Source organism: Argiope bruennichi, chromosome 7 (assembly GCF_947563725.1).
Source record: "Argiope bruennichi chromosome 7, qqArgBrue1.1, whole genome shotgun sequence".
Classification (NCBI taxonomy): domain Eukaryota; kingdom Metazoa; phylum Arthropoda; class Arachnida; order Araneae; family Araneidae; genus Argiope; species Argiope bruennichi.
The window spans coordinates 112,089,766-112,111,655 of NC_079157.1; the positions used below are offsets into that span (position 1 = coordinate 112,089,766).

The 21,890-nt window shown below is 29.5% G+C and overlaps 1 protein-coding gene across 2 annotated transcripts in view; it reads right to left on the reverse strand.

Moving 5' to 3' along the window:
• The window catches only part of LOC129976562 (regulator of G-protein signaling 7-like), a 339,884-nt gene that overhangs the window by 150,572 nt on the left and 167,422 nt on the right, over positions 1-21,890 (reverse strand). For both annotated transcript variants that reach the window (XM_056090192.1, XM_056090191.1), the window contains exon 3: positions 13,686-13,736. In XM_056090192.1, coding sequence (XP_055946167.1) covers positions 13,686-13,736 — 51 coding nt within the window. The remainder of the gene's footprint in view (positions 1-13,685; positions 13,737-21,890) is intronic.

Here is a 21,890-nt window from a genome sequence, read left to right on the forward strand (position 1 = left end):
TAATTGTGCATTAATGATATATCACAGGTAAACAATAATTACAAAAGATCGATCAAGCGTAAATCGGGCGTTTTTACTGAATCTAACATGTGATCTTTGGATGATTAATCACTCATATATGTATTAAAAAATAGAATGCGCATTTTCGATGCCTTTTTTTTTTCTTCTTGAATTATAACCAAAACTTAAATAGAACAACAACTGTAATCAAAAGATCACATGCCAAATTTCATGCCTTAAAATCATTGCATTTATGAGCTATTGTGTTTACATGCATGCAAAAGTACAGACGGTCAACATCTTTATGGATTTGAAACCAAATTTGATATCCATTATAGATGCTTAATATATGTGCCAAATGATACATCCAAGATACAGATTTAAACCTATGTACTAAATTTTATTTATTTAGCTCTTTAAGGTGTACGTACACACTAGAAGATTTTTTTTTTAATTTTAACTTTAAAAATCCAGTTTTTTCACAGTAGGACATTAATATATGTTTAAACTCATTTCAATGAGAAAAAAAAACCATATTACGCTTATTATTCATTAATTAAATAATATTTAATGAGCTAATTAGCATTTTTTTGAAACATGATTATCTTAAATTCTAGTTCGTACAGACACACAATTCTAGTTGGAAATTACGCCTAATATTAGTTTTTATGTTGTCTGCCTCAATCAAGTTTAAAAATATATAGTTTTTTTTATAACAATTTTTTCATCAACAATGAATAGAAAAAGCGAGATTTTTTCTGCAATTTTAAATTTTATATAGCTATTAAAAATGTATTTCTATAAATATAACTTTTATTGAGGCAAAAAAATATCCACTGTTTCATACAGATTATTTTGATATATAAATAATTGTATTCGGTTAATTCCTTGTTGAGTTATGATTGTTTGAATGAAGCAACGTAGTGGAAAAATGTCAATCCTCATAAAATGAGTTTAAAAAGCACCGAAACTAGAGTTTTTAGTGAAAGTATCTTGGTATCGTTTGAAAGCTAAAGAATCAGAGAACATTTTGAAGCAATAAAAAATATTCGATATTTTGAACTATTTTCAAAGTTTCAAGTGTGTACGTACTCCTTCAGTCTTGTGGATATCGTATTCACTTTTATTCAGACAGTCGGACAGACAGATTTCTTCTGAATGGATTTCCTGCAAAATTCATCTTTTTACGTTTTGTAGTTATCGTATTCAATTGTATTGTAACAACCAGCCAGAAAGACTTCGTATGAATGGATTTCGTTCAGAATTTGATAGAAATTTGAAATGAATTTTTTATCCGAGGGTCATAAATTCTTTTTAAACCATTTGGTTTTTAAATAATACGTAATAAGTGTGGGGGCTCGCCCGGGATCATGTAGAGACATGTTAACTCTGGCTCGAAAAACAGGCCTCTACTTGTGGGGGCCTGTTTTTCGAGCCAGAGTTGACATGTCCCTACATAAGAAAACAATGAAAAAAATACTGTTTGAAAATGTTTCATTCCCCGAGTTTGAATAATTATATTATATATTGTAGATGTAAGTGCGAAGTAAAAATAACAGTTCAAATAAATTAAATGCTTGAAATTCTACCTACAGTCTTAATACCATCATTCAAGATCTATATTCAACTTTTGATTAAATTCACTGATAAGAAAATCTTTTTTTTAAACACACAGTTATTTCTTAATTGCTTAGCCACATTTGAGAAAAGGAACCCAATGAAAAGATGCTTTGACAAGCGAGTTGCAATTAAAGTGCAAGAATAGGTTATAAAATATTTCAATTATTATAAGATTGAATTTGTTCATCTTCATTTGGCAAGATTCGAACGTTCGGATTGTATATATGATTGCATCGGCGGAAAATCTATATGAAAATCTATATCTATATAAAATCTATATCTTTATAATGCGTTTTGCCTAGGACCGCGAAGTGCCAAAATACGCCGCTGAACATATATTAACGATCAAATAAGTACTTTAAATATTTAGCAACTATATTTTATGTCATTTGAATTAATAAATGAATTTGTTTCTTTAAAAAAGAAGATTGAATTTTCACACAATCGCCTGGTCCTACTTTTTTCATATTTAAAATATTTTAAAATTTTAAACAAAAAATAGTTCCATTTTTCTACACCTAAATCTGAGCGAATAGGGGAGTTTTGAATTTCATTATTTTAGCCAATCAACGGCCGCTCAAGTAAAATATCAAATTATAGATGGATTTTCTCTGAATCTTCCATTAAAATTATCTAAAATAGTGATGCTCAAGGTTTTAAAATTAGAAAAAATTAAATATAACTAAAGAGTCTTAATAAAAATGAATATTCCACAATTTTTCATTGGACTAAATAACTTAAAATATAATTATTTACATCATTTCGCTGTAAGTCAAAAGTTGCGACTACATAGATAAGTTAAATTTGATATGGGATCTTTGTACTAAAGCTGCGTGTGGAATTTTGATTTCATTATTTGATAAAAAGGAGTCCAAAATGCATACTTTTTTGTACACCTCTAAACTAAGAAGCACAAAACTCTCATGTGTTGGATTCCGAAATTAAATTTTTAGCTCTACGGCCTATAGACAATGATGTTTTTAATAAGGGGTATACGAAAAATTTTTGGAGTATTTCTCCTACAGATTTTCAAGCGTTGCATCTTAACATGAATCTACGTAAGAAAATAATATTGTAGAAAAGAATTGCACCTTATAGAAATATCGAAATCAAATAGTAGCATTTGTGAACAATAAATAAATATTCAATGCGAAAGACTACACTTCCCAGAATTGTAAATCTCTTGATAAATCTATTATAATGACGCCCATCTACTACTCATTACCGTAATTGCGTGGTTTAGATTTTTGTAGATGCACTTGAATATTAAACACAGGAATAAATTAATGATGCCGTGTTTCAGTAATTTTAGACTAATTACTTTAGCCATTCAATTTGTATGATGGTATTCAAGTCATTAATTAAACAATTTAATTAATCATTATCTGTACATACAAAATAATAGTCTGTGCGTTTCTGTCATGAATAATTTGTAAATAAACAGAGACGTATTGTTTGTAGATTGAAGGACTGAAACATTTATTTAGGATTCAACCAATGCTTAATGAGATGCAGTTAAACAACTGAAGAGCTGCACTCGCTTTAACTTTCCTTTTCGCCTCCTAATAAGTTTCTGCTAATGTGATCTGATAGAAGTTCTTCGTTTGTATCTTGTTTAAACTTGGGCTTTTTTTTAGAGTTCTTGTATATATGCCAGCAAGATGTAAAAATAAAAGTTGAGTTTCGTAAACAAGTGAATTTTATTATTGAACCAGGTTAAATTATGTTAGAATTGAGATCCGATTCAATTATAAAATTTGCTTACTTACAAAACAAGTCGGCACTGATGAAGATTTGCGTTTCAGAAACGACACAAATTACATTCTTCACGAAGTACTACTTTGAGTCAGTTAAATGATAAAACCTACTTGTTAACAAAACTGCTTTTTAGAAACTGCAGTGAGAGTTGAAAGAAAGTAAACACCCATGATTGATATAAAAATTGTTTTATTTCAAATATATTATCTATATATGTAAAAATGAATGTGTGTCTGTTTGTCTGTACTCGATAGATTCAAAAACCATACATCCAATCGCCGTGAAAATTTGGGAAAGTATTAGGTATATCCCTAGGAAGGTTTTTGAATTTTTTTTTTAAAAATCAGAGTTGGGTTCTTTAATTATTAATTAAAAACTAACTTTCCCTCCAAAAAATTCTTTTCATTTCCCCACCGCCAAATAAGTTAGGCTTGTTTTTTTCCCAAGCTAAAGGGGATGGGCTTAAGAAAGGGGAATAAAAGGGGATAGGCTTAACAGATTATTTCAAAGGATTCTGTTTATTTTCTTAAAGTTTGATGCATTTAAAGTTAAACATTGTTAATGAGTCGATCTTTCAGATTCATTCTGAAGTACTTTAGAATTAAAATAAAACAGAATAAAAGAAATTAAAAACTTCTAATCTCCATAGCGTTACCCCAACTGGCGTAGAAAAGTCACGCATTTGCGTGACCATAATTGGGTTTAAGAATTCACACATGCGCATTGTGTTCTGATTGTTGACAACGCATACGGACTTGGTTTTGAAGGCTTAATATGTTTTCGACAAATTATTTCAAACGATTTTGTTTATTTTTTTAGTGTTTGATGTATTTAAAACTAAACACTGTTAATGAATCGATCTGTGCATGATGAATCTGAGAAAATTTTGTTGAAAACTTCTTGAGATATTATATAAATTAAGAAAAATATTCTTTAGTGCCCATAAGGTTTAAATATTCAGCGACTCTGTTTTCAGTAACAATATTATAAAAAAATGCTTTGTTTCAGTAAAAAATATTATTATATTAATTGCAGATTCATCCTTTCCACTTTAATTTAAAGCATAAATTCTACGGGAGCTAACAGAAAATGAGAGAGATACATATTACTTTATGGCTGAAGGCCTTTATAATATTATGAGTGAATTATATGACTATTAAAATTTGAAGTTTTGAAATATTTTAATGAAAAAGCAATTAAAATGTGAGTTCTATAAAAGATTTAATTATTAAAATTTTAACGTGCATTAAGATTGGCGAACCGGCTGGTCGCCAAAGGCGGCTAGTTATCTTATAATATAAAGTAGATATAGACAATTATTAACTTATTCACGTAGGATGCAATTTCTAAACATTTAATTAAATCAAAATTTTTAAAAAATCAATTAAAATAGAGAAGCATCAAATCTTCATGCGTAAAAAAAAGTAAACAAAGAACACCGATACCGACAAAAACAATGAAAGCTGCATTATTAACATTTTGTCTTTCCTTTACTTTCTTCAAATTTATTATCCATTTTTTTCGTTTCTAATGCCGTTTGTTTCCTCAATCGTAAAATCGCTCAGATTCTACTAGAAATTTACATAAATCGATGCAGACTATAAGACAAATAAAATTAAATTTTGAAGGAGAAAGAGTGACAAGTGTTCATTTTTCAATTCCTACTATTAGTTCACCCTCTCCCTATATATATTTATATATCTTGTTTAAATTTTCAATCGTTCATAAAATACTTTTTATTCATTAACTCAAGTTCGAATACATTTTTTTAAAACTTGTAGTGGATGACACTTGATGTTAATACAGTTTTTTCAAATATTAATTCATTAATTAAATTTGTCCAGTAATTTCTGTTTGGTCGCCAAATCCGTCATCATATCGCCAAGCTCTGAGATGACTGACGCGACACCCGATCATAAATAATATAAGATATATATAAATAATATAAGAAAATAAGTAGGAATTTACTTTAAAAATTTGTTTTATATATTACTTGTTTAAGCATAAAATTGAATGATCTTAGGTTCAAGTTGATTCATTTCTTTATGTATTTTATTTTAATTGAATTTCTTACAAGTTGTTCGATTCTGCTTAAATAAGTTAATAATTGTATATACCTACTTTATATTATAAGTCAATAATATATTTGAAATAACACATTTTCTAAATCAATCATGGGTGTTTACTTTCTTTCGATTCTCACTGTACCTGTTTACAAAATCAAACCTACAAAACTATTTATGAACAAAAATGTGAATTAAAAAAAGGCCATCAGAAGACATCAGCAGAATTAAGAAAAATTCAGTTAATAGAAGATTAAAAGAAAATTTTAAGAATATGAGACATCACACAAGTCCAAAATACACATACAGAATACAGTTGTATTCGCAAAATATTATAGAAAAATTCTTAAAATCAAAATTAATTACTACAATATAAGGGCTATATGACGCAAAGACTTGCAGTTTGCGAAATTAAATTTGTTAATTAAATTCATTGTATAGAACAGGTAACAAAATATTAAATACATAGTCTAAGCTACTCTGAGATTATATATGGAACTCAAAAATGAATTAAATGTAATAAAAAAAAATGAATGTCCATACTTGATTTTGTTGGTATTTCCTAAGGCAATCTGCAGAAAGAGAGCTATCCAATTTGAGTAGAGATATTTTTTACGATAATTATGTGCATCTTCCATAAGATTTCAATCAATTGCAACCTTACAGAAAATCTTCAACTATGAAAATGATTTTAACTATAGTAATTATATATATATTTATATGCAGGTATTCTTCTAATAAGGAAGAGAGTTTTAAAGAAAACTGTAACTTATTTTGAATGGATAGCGTGTCTGCTTCCCTTGGCCGTGACGATAAACCTGGCGAGCATTTGACTTGATGATATTAGAGACACAAATGAAGGACTCAGAATATTCGAGAATCTTGACTATATCTCAAATAGGATTTCATCTCCTGCTAGAATATTCCATGCCTTATCAAGAAAAATTCAAGGATTTTAGCGATATCTCCATTAGGATTGGAATTCCATATTAGAACATTCGATGCCCTGTAATAGAATACTTGCGAATTTTGATGATATCACAATTAAGAATGGAATTCCATTCTACAATATTCGGTTCCATATTACAGAAGATATAAAACACGGAGACGTGCGGAATATATCCAGTAATCGAGTAGTTGAGATGACCTCAAATGATAGTTGAGCAAAATCTCTCTTTCAAATGTCGAATTCCAGGAAATTCTCTGAGTATTTTGTGCTGTTACGGTTGCTTAACATCGGTTTGCTGCATGTGTGCTGCTGTTTATTTTAAAATTTGGCTGTGTCTAAATTTGCTGTAATTTACTAATTAACAATAATTTCGGCTGTATTTTGCTACTTCTAGTCATGAGTGTAAAATAAAGCTTCCTTATCCGTTATTGAATTCTGCACCCACAGGACGAAGGGATTTTTCCAGAAAGTTTTATTTGTTGGCATGTCCCTATATCTCCCTCTAAATTTAACAACTTCTAAAAATATTTTTAATATAAACTACTTTTTTTTATAGTAATTCAAACAACCTTAACCATTTATACACATAATTCTGTTATTTTATCCGTTGGTAAAATAACTAGTCCTATGTGTTGCTTAACCTTTACTAATTTATTTCTGGCCTTCTTTAGTTTTGTTAACTTATTTGTTGAGTAATCTTTAACTATACATATTATAAAAGGAAACGAAGTAGAGATAAATTTTATATTTATTCTTTGTTACCACTATTATATCATTTAAAATATCAAAATTTTTATCCCTCTTTTTGCTTCAAATATTACTTAATTTATATTGCATTTATACGTATTATATTTCATTATAATGCATTAAATGTTTTATTGGAGCGTTGAAAAAAAAACTTTCTATTAAGTAAATTATGATCCAGTACACGTGCGTTTCAGACACCGATTCTTAATATTTTTTTTTTCTTATTTTGTCATCATATTTCAAGTTAAACCAATATGCAGTTGGGTTAATCCTGCATAAGGTTCAATCAAAAAAATCACTGAGATTCGCGTAAATGATTTAATTCGACCAAGTAGTGTTTCCCAAAGAAAACAGAATCAGAGAAAAGAAATAATAAATAGGGTAATCTAGTATTAATGACATGTTATTGTGCAATATATTTTATGCTTAATACATCATTTCTTAAACAATAGAAAAGTATGATTACGGAGTTAGTATTTATCTCAGAAAGTTCAAAGGAATTGTTTGGTGTTTTAAGCTGCCAACGATATGCATAACAACCTTTCAAGTAATTCATTAACCGGCGGGACCTCTTTCAAAAAGTAAGAGAAGCAGATTATTTCTTTTACTACATTTTAGCCTGATGCCGGAGCATTCTTCTTTGGCGAGAATTCTGTATTTTTACTGATTCTATTGTGTTATCCTTCGCGATTCTTTTGGCGATTAATCACTAAAATGCGGCTAATAGAATCCGAGAACCGAATTTGAATTCTAAACACGTTTTTTCAGACTAACTGGAACCGACATCTGACACAGAGCTACGATTGCAGTCACAAAATCGTATGCTAAATTTTATATATAGGGTGTTCATTAATTATTGTCGGGGTTTCCGTACCTCATAACTTTCGAATAAAAATTATTACGCAAAAACCGATTACGTATTCGTAAATTACAACTCAAAGAATTTTATTAATGATATAAAAGTGTAAAGCTTGCACAATTTGCATTTTGTAGGCATTCATCTGAAGGAGATTATGTATTTGTAAATTCGCTGAACAAATTTTGACTTTTAATAATCGTGCGGGTTCTCCGAGCCCCATATTCTACAGTTATGTTTAATCACTTTTTCTGACACATGAAAAGTGGATTCGTCACTGAAGAACCATTTCCGAAGGTAATTTTCATCATCCTCAATTCGAGTCAAAATTTGTTCAGCGAATTTACGAATACATAATCGCCTTCAGCTGAATGCCTACAAAGTGCAAATTGTGCAAGCTTTACACTTTTATATCATTAATAAAATTCTTTGAGTTGTAATTTACGAATACGTAATCGGTTTTTGCGTAATAATTTTTATTCGAAAGTTATGAGGTACGGAAACCCCGACAATAATTAATGAACACCCTGTATTTAAGTCATTATGCTTTTGAGCAATCGCGTTTACATGCTTGTGAAAATACAGACCGACAGAATGCCAACTTCTTGATGGATTTGATTTCAAATTTGATTATACTTTAGATCTTAAATTTATGCCCAATCTCCTCAATCTGGCTTTCTTTGTTTTGAAATTATGTTTATTTATATTCGGACAGTTGGACAGACAAACTTCCTATGAACTGATCTTGCCTAAAATTTGATAGAAATATACAAAATTGGTCTAAAGACCCTATACCAAATTTCATCTGCCTTGCTTGAAGTATTTTTGAATTACCTTTGTCGTAGACAGACAGATGTGCAGACGCATTGTCAAAAGATATGTTTTTCGAACTCAAGGAGGTCTAAAACGTTTAAATTCACAAAATCTTGAGTAGAAATATTTTGAGGATTGCTATGTCTCCTCAATATTTCGTCTACGAGAAAATAAAATCGTGCTATTTGAGACTTCACGACGTTGTATAACCCTAGTGAACTAATTAAATTTTTCATTATTTGAGATTTTTCTTATATTGCTAATTTATAACTGGACAAATTAATAGGAATAGTGAAAATAATTCCCTGAAAACGTATGAATCAAATGTTTAGTTACAAATGGAAATGTAAAAACACCTGCATAAACTATTGAGGGGAAATAAAAGAATTAAATGAAACAAATACCCAGTATTCTTGGAGAGCTATGTTTATTTCTCAATGTTAAATTTCAACAAGACATACATTGGATTTAAACACTTCAAAAATAAAAAAATGGAACTTTTTTTAATGCTATTAGTGAAGTCTAAACATCATTCCTCTTTTCCTATTATTTAATTTGATGTATAAAAATATTTCACGGTTCTTCCGACATTATGTTTTCTTTTCTCTTTCATGTTAATAAACTGCGAACAAACATTTTACTGATAATAATTTAAATATGAAATTTATCTTATGTACAGACGTTATTCTATCGTTTATGAGTATTTTAAAGCCTCACTAACAGACTGTTTTATTAACTGACTTTTATATAATTTCCGTTTTTATATTAAAGCTGAAATTTTGTTCCAAATTATCTCCGTTAATTAAGCTAAATTAAATTTTAAACAGATGAATTTTAATTAATCTACAACTCTAAACGGAAATAATTCCCGGAGCATTGCAGATAGTACTACAAATTATTTTTTTAAAGTGGAAAAGGAAGTGAAGGGATTGAATTAATAAGGTTTTTATAATGAGAAACTACAGAAGTAAACCATGGCGCAGCCTGTTGAAAAAGTTGTCTATCTTTCATTAAGCTTGGAAAATAACATTATGGTATATTTGAAGCTGATAAGGTGTTACGATTTCTTGTTGATGAAAACTTTTATATGACCCCAAAGAAGGAAATCAAAAAGATAAATATCTAGTGAATAAAATGACAAATTCAATGAAGACCTTAACGTTTTAGTATTGATAGACGATAATATGTATTCAAAGTACATTTCTATTGATCTTGCTTCATTTCTGGATAGTAAAAATCCTTTTCCATTTAAACAGTGCCGACTTTTTACCAATAAATACAAATTTCTAGCAATAAAAATACAAGTTACAGTTAGGTGTGATATTTTAGAAGGTAACTGGTAAAACGTGAATTTTCTTTTATGCCATCTCTCTCTGAACTAATTCATAATGAACACTAATGGGCTATAAAGTTCTCCCTGCACTGAAGATACTTTTTTTGCATCTGTTACCGTGAAAGCTCGAAAAGAGATGCTGTTTATATTCTCCTATGATAGTCGGCAATCAAACATGTCGGTGAAAAGCTGATTATTTTATTATATTCTTATACATTCGAATTATCTCCAATGTATGCCCACAAGTTTTGATGAGAAGTGAAATGAGAAGGCGAGAAGATATAACCAAACAGGTGGAAATAACAGTTGCAATAATATGTTTGTTTTTATGGCGCAAGGATCAATATTGGCCAAGCTGTGCCAAAATATGTTTTCAATAATTAAGATTTAATAACATTAATCACATAATATTAGTATCAATTTATTATTAATATTATTTTTTCTCTCATTTAGAATGTACGGTTCGTTTTAAGTTCAGCAGTTTATTTACATGTGCCGTTTTTTAAACTTTCTCCCATTTCAAAATATGTATAATAATACGCTTCAATAATAAAATATGATCCGGCATCCTGGCCTAGGAGTAGCGCATTTTCTTTGTGATCTGGGCATCCCGAGTTCGAGTCCTGGTTGTTCTTTAACCTGTGTTCTATACGTGAGGTGTGTGAAAGAGCCTCAAGATAAAAAGGGGATGTGCAAGCGAGTGTGTGAGTGTCATCTTCATATGAGCTAAATTCAGACTTCTGCCTTCGGGTGCTCAGGGGTCTACACTCAGAAGCTACTTTTTACGACCCATGTTCTTTATTTTCCGCCTACGCATTTTGAGGCTTCAAAACCCCGAACCAAAACAACATCATGTTCTCACTTGATAAAAAAAACGCATTCCATATTATTAATTTAATAGTCTGAAAAGTTAGCAAATCTGGCGATCAAAATGATCCTCAAAAGAAGTTTGTATGATGGAATACGTGGAAGTCAACAGGTAAACACTCCCGTAATTTTAAGAATCAAAGAAAGGTACCCATTATTTCAACTAATAATAAGCAAAGTAAGATATTTTGAAATTTTATTCATTTATCAATGAAAAGTCATATAAGTCATATCTTAAATATTTAGAGAAATTTTTAAAGGGGTTTTAAAATGATCTTATATTGCACACCAGTTTGATGAGAAAAATACATTCCAGACGTGCGAATAAACACAGACAGCTTCAACTTCGACTGTTTATATTCGAACCTTCCAAATAGACGGGTGTCGATTGTCAGTTTACTTCGGATGGAATTCAGATTTTGGAAATAAATATTTACCGGTGAGATTTCTTGGTAATGAAATCTGTGCTCGGATTCCGAGTCTAAGAAAACAAGTCAACATGGTGTTTTCACCACCGAAGAATAGCACAGCTCGAATGTCAAAAAGGTTGCGACACAAGCTTGAAATCCAAATATTTTCGACTTGTTTACGCTAAGAAAAGCTAAGATATCCGGTTATATTAGAGAAGGTATTTTAATATCGATTTTTCTTCATTGATCTTGTAGTTATATGGTAAGGTTTTTAATGTTGACGGAATGAGGATGTTACAATAATCTGCAATTTAAATTATCGCTTTTTGCTTTATTTTTTTTTAAATATTTGTTGCTTTCATTTTATTTTTTATACATTTATATGTTGTTAAATATAAACGATAAGATTAAAATAGCCACACATGAAAATCCTTGATAGTTTTAGATTTTTCTACATTATTAAGAAAAAAAAAATGTTTATGGAGTAGTTCGTAGGATTGAAATTTGATACTTATGATGATTTTGAAATTAGGTTTTTCCCACAGACGTTGCATGTCGGCATTTGGAAACTATCGTTCAGATTCTGGGATAATGTGATAGACTATTGACTTTATATGAAAATATGGAACGAGATTACATTGTTATCTTCAAAATATTCGATATCGATATTTAGTTGAAACTCCGTCTTTTAGATGAACCTGTATACAAGAAAACAATTTTTTGAGTTATGTTTGTTTATACGTTTGTCTCGAATTTTATATCTCCAAAATTTAACAAGCTATGAGGATGAAATTCGGAATGCAGTCTCAAAACTAAAAAAAGATTTCCATTCGTTTTTAGTCGACATAAGTAATTAAGTCTGCCGGTCTGTTTACGTGGTTGTAAACAAGATCATTTAGAAACCGTGACAATATTGTTACAAACCTGTAATTTTGCTTCCCAGTACGACTAGTGTCATCGTAAGAAAGACAGGATGTACGATCTGTCCTGTGCTTGCTGAGCGTCAATGAACTCAGAGCTTGGCGACTAACTTTGCGACCATTTGGCGACGAATTTGGCGACTTTGGTGACAAAATGGATCATACTGGAAAGTTCGAGAAGTTTCACGATCCATCCAGTAGGAACCGAGATACACCCAGAGACGTCCTGATGGATCTGGAAGATTCTAGACCCGCCCTCCGCAACTATAAAAAACGGGCACTCTGAAGCTGCGAGGAAGGAGAGGTGGTGTAAGTGAAGTCGTGTAAGAAGTAGCGAGTCGGCAGTTAAAGCGAGAAGTTCAGCCGTTGGAGAGACGGTAGAGCGAAGCTCCCAAGAACCCCTCTCCTGCTGGATTCTGTCTATCCGGTTCGTGTGCTGCTGTCTACTGAAGTATGCTACTGTCGTCTACTGTGTTCGTCTCGGCTGTACATAGTTGTCGTCTGTGTACTCGTCGTCTTTGTGCTGTCCTTCTTCGTGTAAATAAACGTCGTTGTTTTTTTTCTACTGGCGCCTGCTGATTGAGAGTTCTCCACACCATATCACTTCCACTATCCAAACGAACCCGGAAATTTCGTAAAAATATGGAAGAATAAAATTTTGCATATAATTTCATTACCAGAATCATCCAACTTGTCCAGATTCATCAATGAATTGAATATCTTTCGTTCTGCCTATCAACACATATGTGAATGCGATGGATCAAAAAAGCTACAACCTTCAATCATGAGTTTCAGAATGCGGATCTTTGAAACTCATTTGTATATCTAAAACAAATTTTGGACCTAATCTGTTGACGAGTAGATTTTCAAAAAGTATTTTTATTTTTTAAAACTATACACTAAAAAATAAATAACCGCTTTGTGTAAATTGACAAGAAAGAATTTTTATGCGATAATGGGAGCTAAGTAATAAAATATATGTCAATGATACATTAATATGCTAACCAACAGTACTTTTCAAAAACTTCCCTTTTTGAAAATATTTACCAAGATACCAGTTGTTGATGAAATGAAACGCAGAAATGTCATAGTATTTACAAACATGTTATGTTATCAAACAGGTGCCTTATATTGACCTACTATGTCAAGACTTTTCACTGTCAAATTTATTAATTGGTATAATAAAATGTAAATCAATGATGCAATAATATGACAATTAAAATTATTTTTAAAAAATAACTGTTTTTTCTGAAAAAATTTATTAAGAGATCAGATGGTGATGAAATAAAAAGCAGAAATGTCATATTATATTTACAAACATGTACGCTATCATCAAAAAGGTACCTTACTTTGATCTTCTACGTCAAGATTTTTCATCATCCAAGTTATTAAATCAGATCCTGTAAAGAAAAACAAAAAAATTATAAGGTTAAATATTAAATATTAATATGAAAAACAAACTGAACAATGTATATGAGTACCTTAGTCAAAACCTTAAGTAATTTTGAAATTAATGTCAATCGAAGTATGAAAATAAACATTTGTTTTCTAGAGAAAAAGGTTTCAACACATGCAGACACTGCATATTTCAGGAATAATATTTGGAGAATTAACATAAACATTATTTGTTACAATAAATACATAAAAAGGGTTTTTTAATGTCTTCTTATCCTCAGTCTTTCTCCAGCATTGTCATTTAATCATGTCACAGACCAGAAGAAAAAAATTGAAAATTAATATGAACTTCAAATGACAAAAATAATTTTGGTTCACATAAATCTGCAGAATAATGTACGATTTTCTTATTGTTGTTCAAGCTAAATTATATAACAAAAACATTTAAAAAAATTCAAAAAATTATTGCAATTTGAACCTATTACTACTTTTTTATTAGAAAGATGCTTTACTGAAAATAATCTTTAATAATAAGATTAAAAATGTGCTGTTATTTTTTTCTTCAATAAATGCCTGACCAATGAATGCCATTTTGAAAATAATCATAAAAATATAAGAAGCGAATGAATTCTGAATGAAACATCAAATATTAAAAAGGGTCATTTTGTTATATTATTTATGAGCGTGAGGCAAGATATATTTAATAACATGCAACATATTTGAAAAATAAATTCGTTTCAAAATGCATATTAAATGAAATTGTAATTTATCACTGATAAATTTTGAATGAAGAAAATTATTTTTTACTTTTATGCAAATCACATAGAACATATTGACATCGAAAGAAACAACAAACAAATAAAAAAAAATTAATGAAATCTACGATCGCAAATTTCAAGTTGCCATGTGAGAACAATATTATTTTTAAGTCATTATTTATCTTAATTCATTTAAGTCATTAACCAGTTTAAACCGGTTTGAAATAATCACGAGACTTCTCTATTGGTCTCTATCCCCCTCCCTATATTATATATATATAATTTGTGTAAACTTTCATTTTTAACAGCTATGATGTCATAATTGTACATCAACCTTTTAAAAACGCATCAGCTGTCAAAGATGCATGCGTAATAATAAAGCAATACTGGTAAAAGCAGGTCAACCTTTTAAAAACGGATCTGCTTTCAAAGAAGCATACATAATAATAATAATGCAATACTGGTAAAAGCAGTTAAAAATATATGCGATTAAAAGATGATGATGAAAATTGCCATTTATGCTTTATTCATTGCCTACGCTATTTCTAGCTTCAAAACCTCCTAACCAAAACAACATCATGTTCTCACATGATAATAAGATAAAGTTTTAATGAAAGAATTTAGTGCTATTTTTATAATAAATTTAATTGTTAATTATTAATTATCGATAATTAAATTTGTTTTAAAAAATAAGTATTGAATCAATGTTGATAAAAAGCGACATTTTTATTCCCAGTTATTCAATTCAAAATACAGTTTCAAAAACGCGAAATAACTGAAAACTGCTTTTTTAAAAAAGATATACAAATGAGACGATTTCAATTGTCAGAAAGAAGTATATATACTCCGATCTTCAATATTTGGAAGGAGAAAAAAAAGAAGACAAAATTCAAAACCATGGTACTTCTTGCATTCGAAACTTCACTGGGAAATGTTAAGGAATATTTATAAAGTTTTTGTTCAAACAATTAAACGATTTAATCCTGTTACCTTTAACACAAATAAAATTAAATTAATAAATTCCTTTAGAAATTTAGTTTTACAATCTGACTAATTAATAAGGGGTAAATTCGTTCATTGTCACGGTTTCACGAAAAAATATAGTTATGCAGATCATCTAATGCAACTACACATCACATTTAAGATGCTCTTAAGTATTTGTATGATAAAATATGTACATTTTGTACAAACGTTTTGTACAGAAAAAAGGGATTACAACTATATGTGTAACAACAAAATAAATAAAATGCTGCGTGCAATCGTACTTCAAATTTCCACTTTACAATTTTGTGTTATTAATAAAGTACAGTTATATATATTAGAAGAATAAAAAGTAATACAATAAGTGATTTGAATAAAGTAACTAAATATATTATGGATTTCAAAAATATCAGTACAATTTAAATTTTAAGCAGAATAAAGAGCAATAAGTAAGGAATTTAAATTAAAACTGATTAAATATATCATGAATTTTAAAAAATGTCAGCACAATTTAAATTTCACAAAATTTAATAATGACAACTGAAAAAAAAACTGGTAATAATGTTAAAAGAATATGGTAATAAGCAAATCCGAGTTTATAAAGTAATAAATGTATCAGATAATTTAAATTTACGATTAAACAATTTGAAAACAAAGAAAAAGAATTGTCTTAATGCAGCGCTTACAAAATGTTTAATGGATTCCTTATTTAGCATTACCTAATTTTCGTTCATAATTAAAAAATGAGTTTATTCTCCTATTTTTCTATTCTTTAATCCTTTAAATGTTTTATCTCTTTCATAATCTAATAAGATGCTATTTTCTCTTTCAGGAATTCACTGTCTATTCATTCAATTAAGAATCTATCTATCGGAAACTTGGTATTTGAAAATACTGTATACTTTTTTTGCATCGAATTATACATACGATCATGGATTTAATTTTAGCTTATTAGATTGAGAAGAGATCATTCGATGTCTTTATGACATATTCACACGATGATATAGGGATTAAAATGCTTAATTCCTGTATCTGAAGCAACTGAATGAAATTAACTACTTTCTTGTTCGCATTAATCAATATATAGTTAGAATCCTGTTGTCAAAAGAATTTTTCCTCGGAAATTTTAACAGCATTCTCATACAACTTTATAATATAATGCCTGATGTTAATTAATATTATCAACATCTCACACAGTTCTTTTTATTGAGTAATATTGACACTTTCTTTAAAGAAACAAGAGGCGATCTACGAAAATAAACAAATATTTTAATTAATTAAAGAAAAAAGTTCTGGGCACTTGCATCTACCTTTAAGCTTAATGCACGACGTAACACTTTGAAGGCAACTTGACTAGGGCTTAGTTTAGACATCTAAGCAGCATATCGAAGATTAAATACTTTTATTCTTCCATGAGGTTCGTTATACCGTTTACAATGAGTGAAAATGACAAGAAATCATATTCAACATAAACCCGTTGTACTCTAATGTCTTCTCTTAAGCACCATTCAAGAGGGTGCATCATTGATATTTTATTTATATATATATTTAAAATTTTAATTGTTAAAAATACCTACAGAATAGTAAAAAGATATAGATTTATTTTGCATGGTATCTGAACCTAAAACAATTGTATGTATTTAGTTTTCATATTATAAACAAGCCCACATATTAAGTGAATAATAATGCCTCGAATTATTTTAAAGGGATTATTATTTATTATGGAGTAAAGATCGTATACCAAAATTCAGCCGTCTAGTTCATAGAGTTTTTGAATTAGTTTTGTCACGGATAGACGGACATTTTCTAAAAATGTGTTTTTCGAACTCAGGGTGGTCTAAAATGCAATAATCGTCGAAATCCCAATATTCCGAATTTTTTAACGATTACTATGCTTTCTCTATGCTAAACATATGAGAAAGTAAAGAACTGTTCTCCCCTATTTTATTGTATTACTAGAACTGCGTACATAATACAATATAGAGAAATTTAACTCATAACTGGACATGAGAACCAAAATGACTCCGCATTCTTCATTAGCTCTGATTATCAAGTGATATTTTGTCCTTGGATACAATCATTTCCTCAGTACCTTCAAGTTGCTCTTTCAGCAGTATGTTGCCAAAGTCTAAGTATAAGTATAAGCACGTGCTCATAATCGAGTCATTGATTCTATGTCTCTGAAATGGCGTTGAATTTGAATAATGAAAAAAGAATATAGAAATTTTCTTAAAATACTATTTTAAAATATTGTATTCTTCATTTTTGATTGTTACATTCTAACAATTATTAATGTTAGTATCATTCCGTAATATCTAAACGAAATAAATACTCATTAAAAGATTCTTTAAGGTTTTCTTATAACATATTTTCAACATTTATTATTATAATATTTAACATTTTTTATATTAATATTTTTAATACTTTTGGCAACTACATGATTTTCAAAATATATTGTTTCCAAAATAAATTTCAATGCTGTTTACAAAAGACAAAAAAGAAAAATAACAATGGTGTCATTTTGACTCCATTGTTATTGAGGAAATTCACATTTCCAGTTATGGGGTAAAATGAAAAATAACGGAGAGAGCTAAATATATATTTAAAAAAATTAATTTTCTGTAGTTTTAGAGATAATTTTGAAAAATAGTCTCGATAGATAATTTTGAACGAGAAATAGTTCTAGAAATAAAATAAAAGTACTTATAATAATTCAATGATTTACCAGTATCAACTTTTTTGAAATGTAAATTGAGAAACTTTAATTTCTATTTAGCAAATAAAATATTTTTATGTAATTTGGAAGGATTTAAAAAAATTTTTGTACAAACTGCCTGTACAGAACAATTTAAGCTTATCTAGTCATACATCGCTTCTGTATCAAACTGAGAAATATGTTGCTTTAGAAATTATCACAACACATTAGGATAGAATATTACGTAGAAAAAAAATGTAAAAATTTGCTTACTTTTCTCATTTTAGCACGCGAGCTACGCATAAATCATTATACTCAAATTATATGCTCATCCCCCAAGCAATTGCACTAAGATTGAAAAATATAATTTTTCCGTAACGAGTCAATAAATTTACGAGCGGAACTTCTTTTCTTAATTGGTGTTGCATTTCGGTAGAAAATGCTGACCGAAACCCGATTGCCATAATAGCATACGTTGCTGTGCTTTTTAAGAGTTACTGTCAAACTTTTCCTGAGTGAAATCTCGCCTTTAACAAGTAAAAAGCATTACGGAAAGAAATAAATTCAATTTCTCCCTCAAGTTCTCTTAATCATAAATGACGAGTCTGCGATGACTTAATGCGTCGGTACTCTAATGAAATAATTTAAATGTGCTGCTGACACCACATTAAGAATTCATCCGGGTCTTTCTTAAAGTTTGCTAGCTCATTTTTTCCCCTGCTTAGTTAATTATTTATTGTGACTTAATCGTGTCTAAAACGTGCTTGTGGCTACTTGGCGTTCGCTGAAATTTCTGGCTCTAAATAATTCGTTAATTTTATTAGTTGGATTATCAAATTTAAACCAAATTCTTTGAAATAAGGAAAAGGTTTTGACACAGTACTAGAAAATAGTAAATGGAATCTTTGGATTGATTGCATACTTTTATTTAATTTGATTTGTTTGATGTTCATAAAATTGAATTCAGTAGTCAGTTTTTCATTCACTTTATGGCGCAATCAAGATCGAAAAATTTCATACATTTGTATATCCCTAATGGCAATACAATATTTTAGTATTTTTACATATCAATAATCAAATAATTGACAGACAGAAATTAAAGTTTCAATTTATACAAATGGCGCCATCCAATATTAAACTTGAAAATAATTAGTTTGAATAATCCATAATATGGTTTTTAATCATCCGTTTTTACTACAAGGAAAAGGTTTCCGACATAAATAATGAAGAAAAATCGGATATTTTGGTTTATCATACGCTTTTCATAACTTTTTGTATGATGTTAGAAATATATATATTACGTTTTTCAACATATATTCGAATCATAGAATTCTATACAGCAGTATATTCCTCATGATGTATTTTTGCTTCTTAATTTAATATTTTCGCATGTTAATTAAAATATAATTGACATTTAAATTAAATTTGAACTCACATAAGTGAGGACACATTATTAAATTTGAGAAAAAAATGTAATAGTCCATAATAATTATAATAAATTATCAATTATGTTGAAGACCAAAATATAAAAAATAATGAAGTTTTACGAATGTTCTAGATTCTATTAATGTTCCAAATTCTGTATTAATTTGGATTATAGTGCACCTTTCTGTATGATTTTTCCAGATAAAGAAAGATCTTTCCAGATTTCCCTTTTATTCGGTCCATAACCTCATTGATATTTTGGTTCTGAAACTGATTATATCTTAAAACATTAAATCAGTCCTTGTATATATATGTAATGATATTTTAATATCTAATTTAATCCAAATTAATTTTCTAAATTTTTGCCTATTTCGGCCCATGTCGGGGTCATTCTAAAATGATCTCGTGTTTCCTGATCCCCATTCCACGTATGAAGCTGTGTAAAAATTAATGCGCAATCAATTCTACATATCAAGTGAAAATGATCCCTCCGTTGCCCTTGTCAAAAGTCAACACGTGTATTCAATCACCACGTGGCCGAAATCCCATGTTATATAAGACTAGTGATCATTTGTTTCGTTCCTTTCCTTACTTCTGCTTTTGTGTCGCACTGTGGTGGACGTGCCTTGTCCTCACCTGCTTGTAAATAAATTGCCTCCCCGGGATGGATATTAAAATTAATTTTAAAATGTAAATTGTCTCTTCAGTGTCTTTGAACCTGCATTTTGCTTCAACCAAAATAAGCTTTATATATATAAACGATTTGAATCAATTTTATATTTAGATAAGATTTTGCTTTTTTACTTTATCTATATAGATGCCTTTCCTGTAAAAACGCGATTTTACACACACACAAACTTTTTTTTTTAATTAGAACCCTTTTCTATCTTCTGTCATGCTGAAACTGTCATGTGGACCCGATTTCACCATGAGTTAAGTTCACAAATGTACGTAAGGACAGATTAACTGTAAAATGAATACTTTAATATAGCAGATTGTTTTGAATAACATATAAACTAATTACATTCAGGAATATTTAATTTAGTGACTAGTTCATATGTAGGTAAGATTTAAAAATATTCATATGCAATCAGTATGTGATTCGTATCTAAATATTTTCACCGAAAAAACACAATTTTAATAAAACAACAACTGCGGAGCGAAGCTCTGTCTTTCAGATATTAAGTCTATAACATGAAAGACTATATTCATCGTCATTCCAAAATCATAGTAATTCCAAATCATACTTATCGAAAAATATTTAACAATAACTGTCATACATTTTAAAAAGAATTAATTATAACTCTATAAATATAGAACTCTCCACTTAAAACTGCATAAAACAGATTATTTACTTTTATGAAGTACTCACTACGAATCTTCCTTTCAAAACTTTTTTTTCTTTAAAGCTGCTAACTTAATTAATAAAGTTAACGAACCATTTGCAAAGCTAAAAAGTTCCTCCACTGTTAAATAGCCACAGGCATTTTCGCAGCCAAGATGAAGGCACAGCAAGCAATTATACAGAGAAAAAAAAGTAATCTCTAACGTTAAGAAAGACCAGGATGAATTCTTAATGCAGTGTCAGCAGCATATTTTGGATTATTTCATTAGAAAGCCAGCGCTAAAGTCATTGTACCCTCATCAATTATGATTACGAGAACTTGAGTGCGAAATTAAATTTCTTTTCTTAGTATTTTTACTCGCTGACAGCGGTGTTTAACTGGAGAAAATGTGCCCCAACAGTCTTTGGAAGCGCAGCACAGGAGATTATCATTGTAGTAGGGCTTAGGACAGAATGGAGTGTTTGGCAAAATTGAACAGTTAGACGGGAAAAAATTAGAGTAATACATTTACAGTTTTATGATAAAGTTCCAAAAAGTGATGATTGCAACAGATAACTGTAGTTTTTAGTGAGAATGTTTAAATTTGTGTGCAAAGCTTTATGAGTGACTCTACCTATGATTTCCTTTGAAAGGACCGGAGTTGTTTCAATTTCGTATGCCTAAAATTTGCATGATGAACTTTATGAGTGGCTCTTCTTCTAAACTGTGCAGTTATGGTTTGATGGTAAAGAATCGGAATTGCTTCAGGTGAGCATGCCTAAAATTTGCAAGAAGAACTTTATGAGTGGCTCTTCTTCTAAACTGTGCAGTTATGGTTTGATGGTAAAGAATCGGAATTGCTTCAGGTGAGCATGCCTAAAATTTGCAAGAAGAACTTTATGAGTGGCTCTTCTTCTAAACTGTGCAGTTATGGTTTGATGGTAAAGAATCGGAATTGCTTCAGGTGAGCATGCC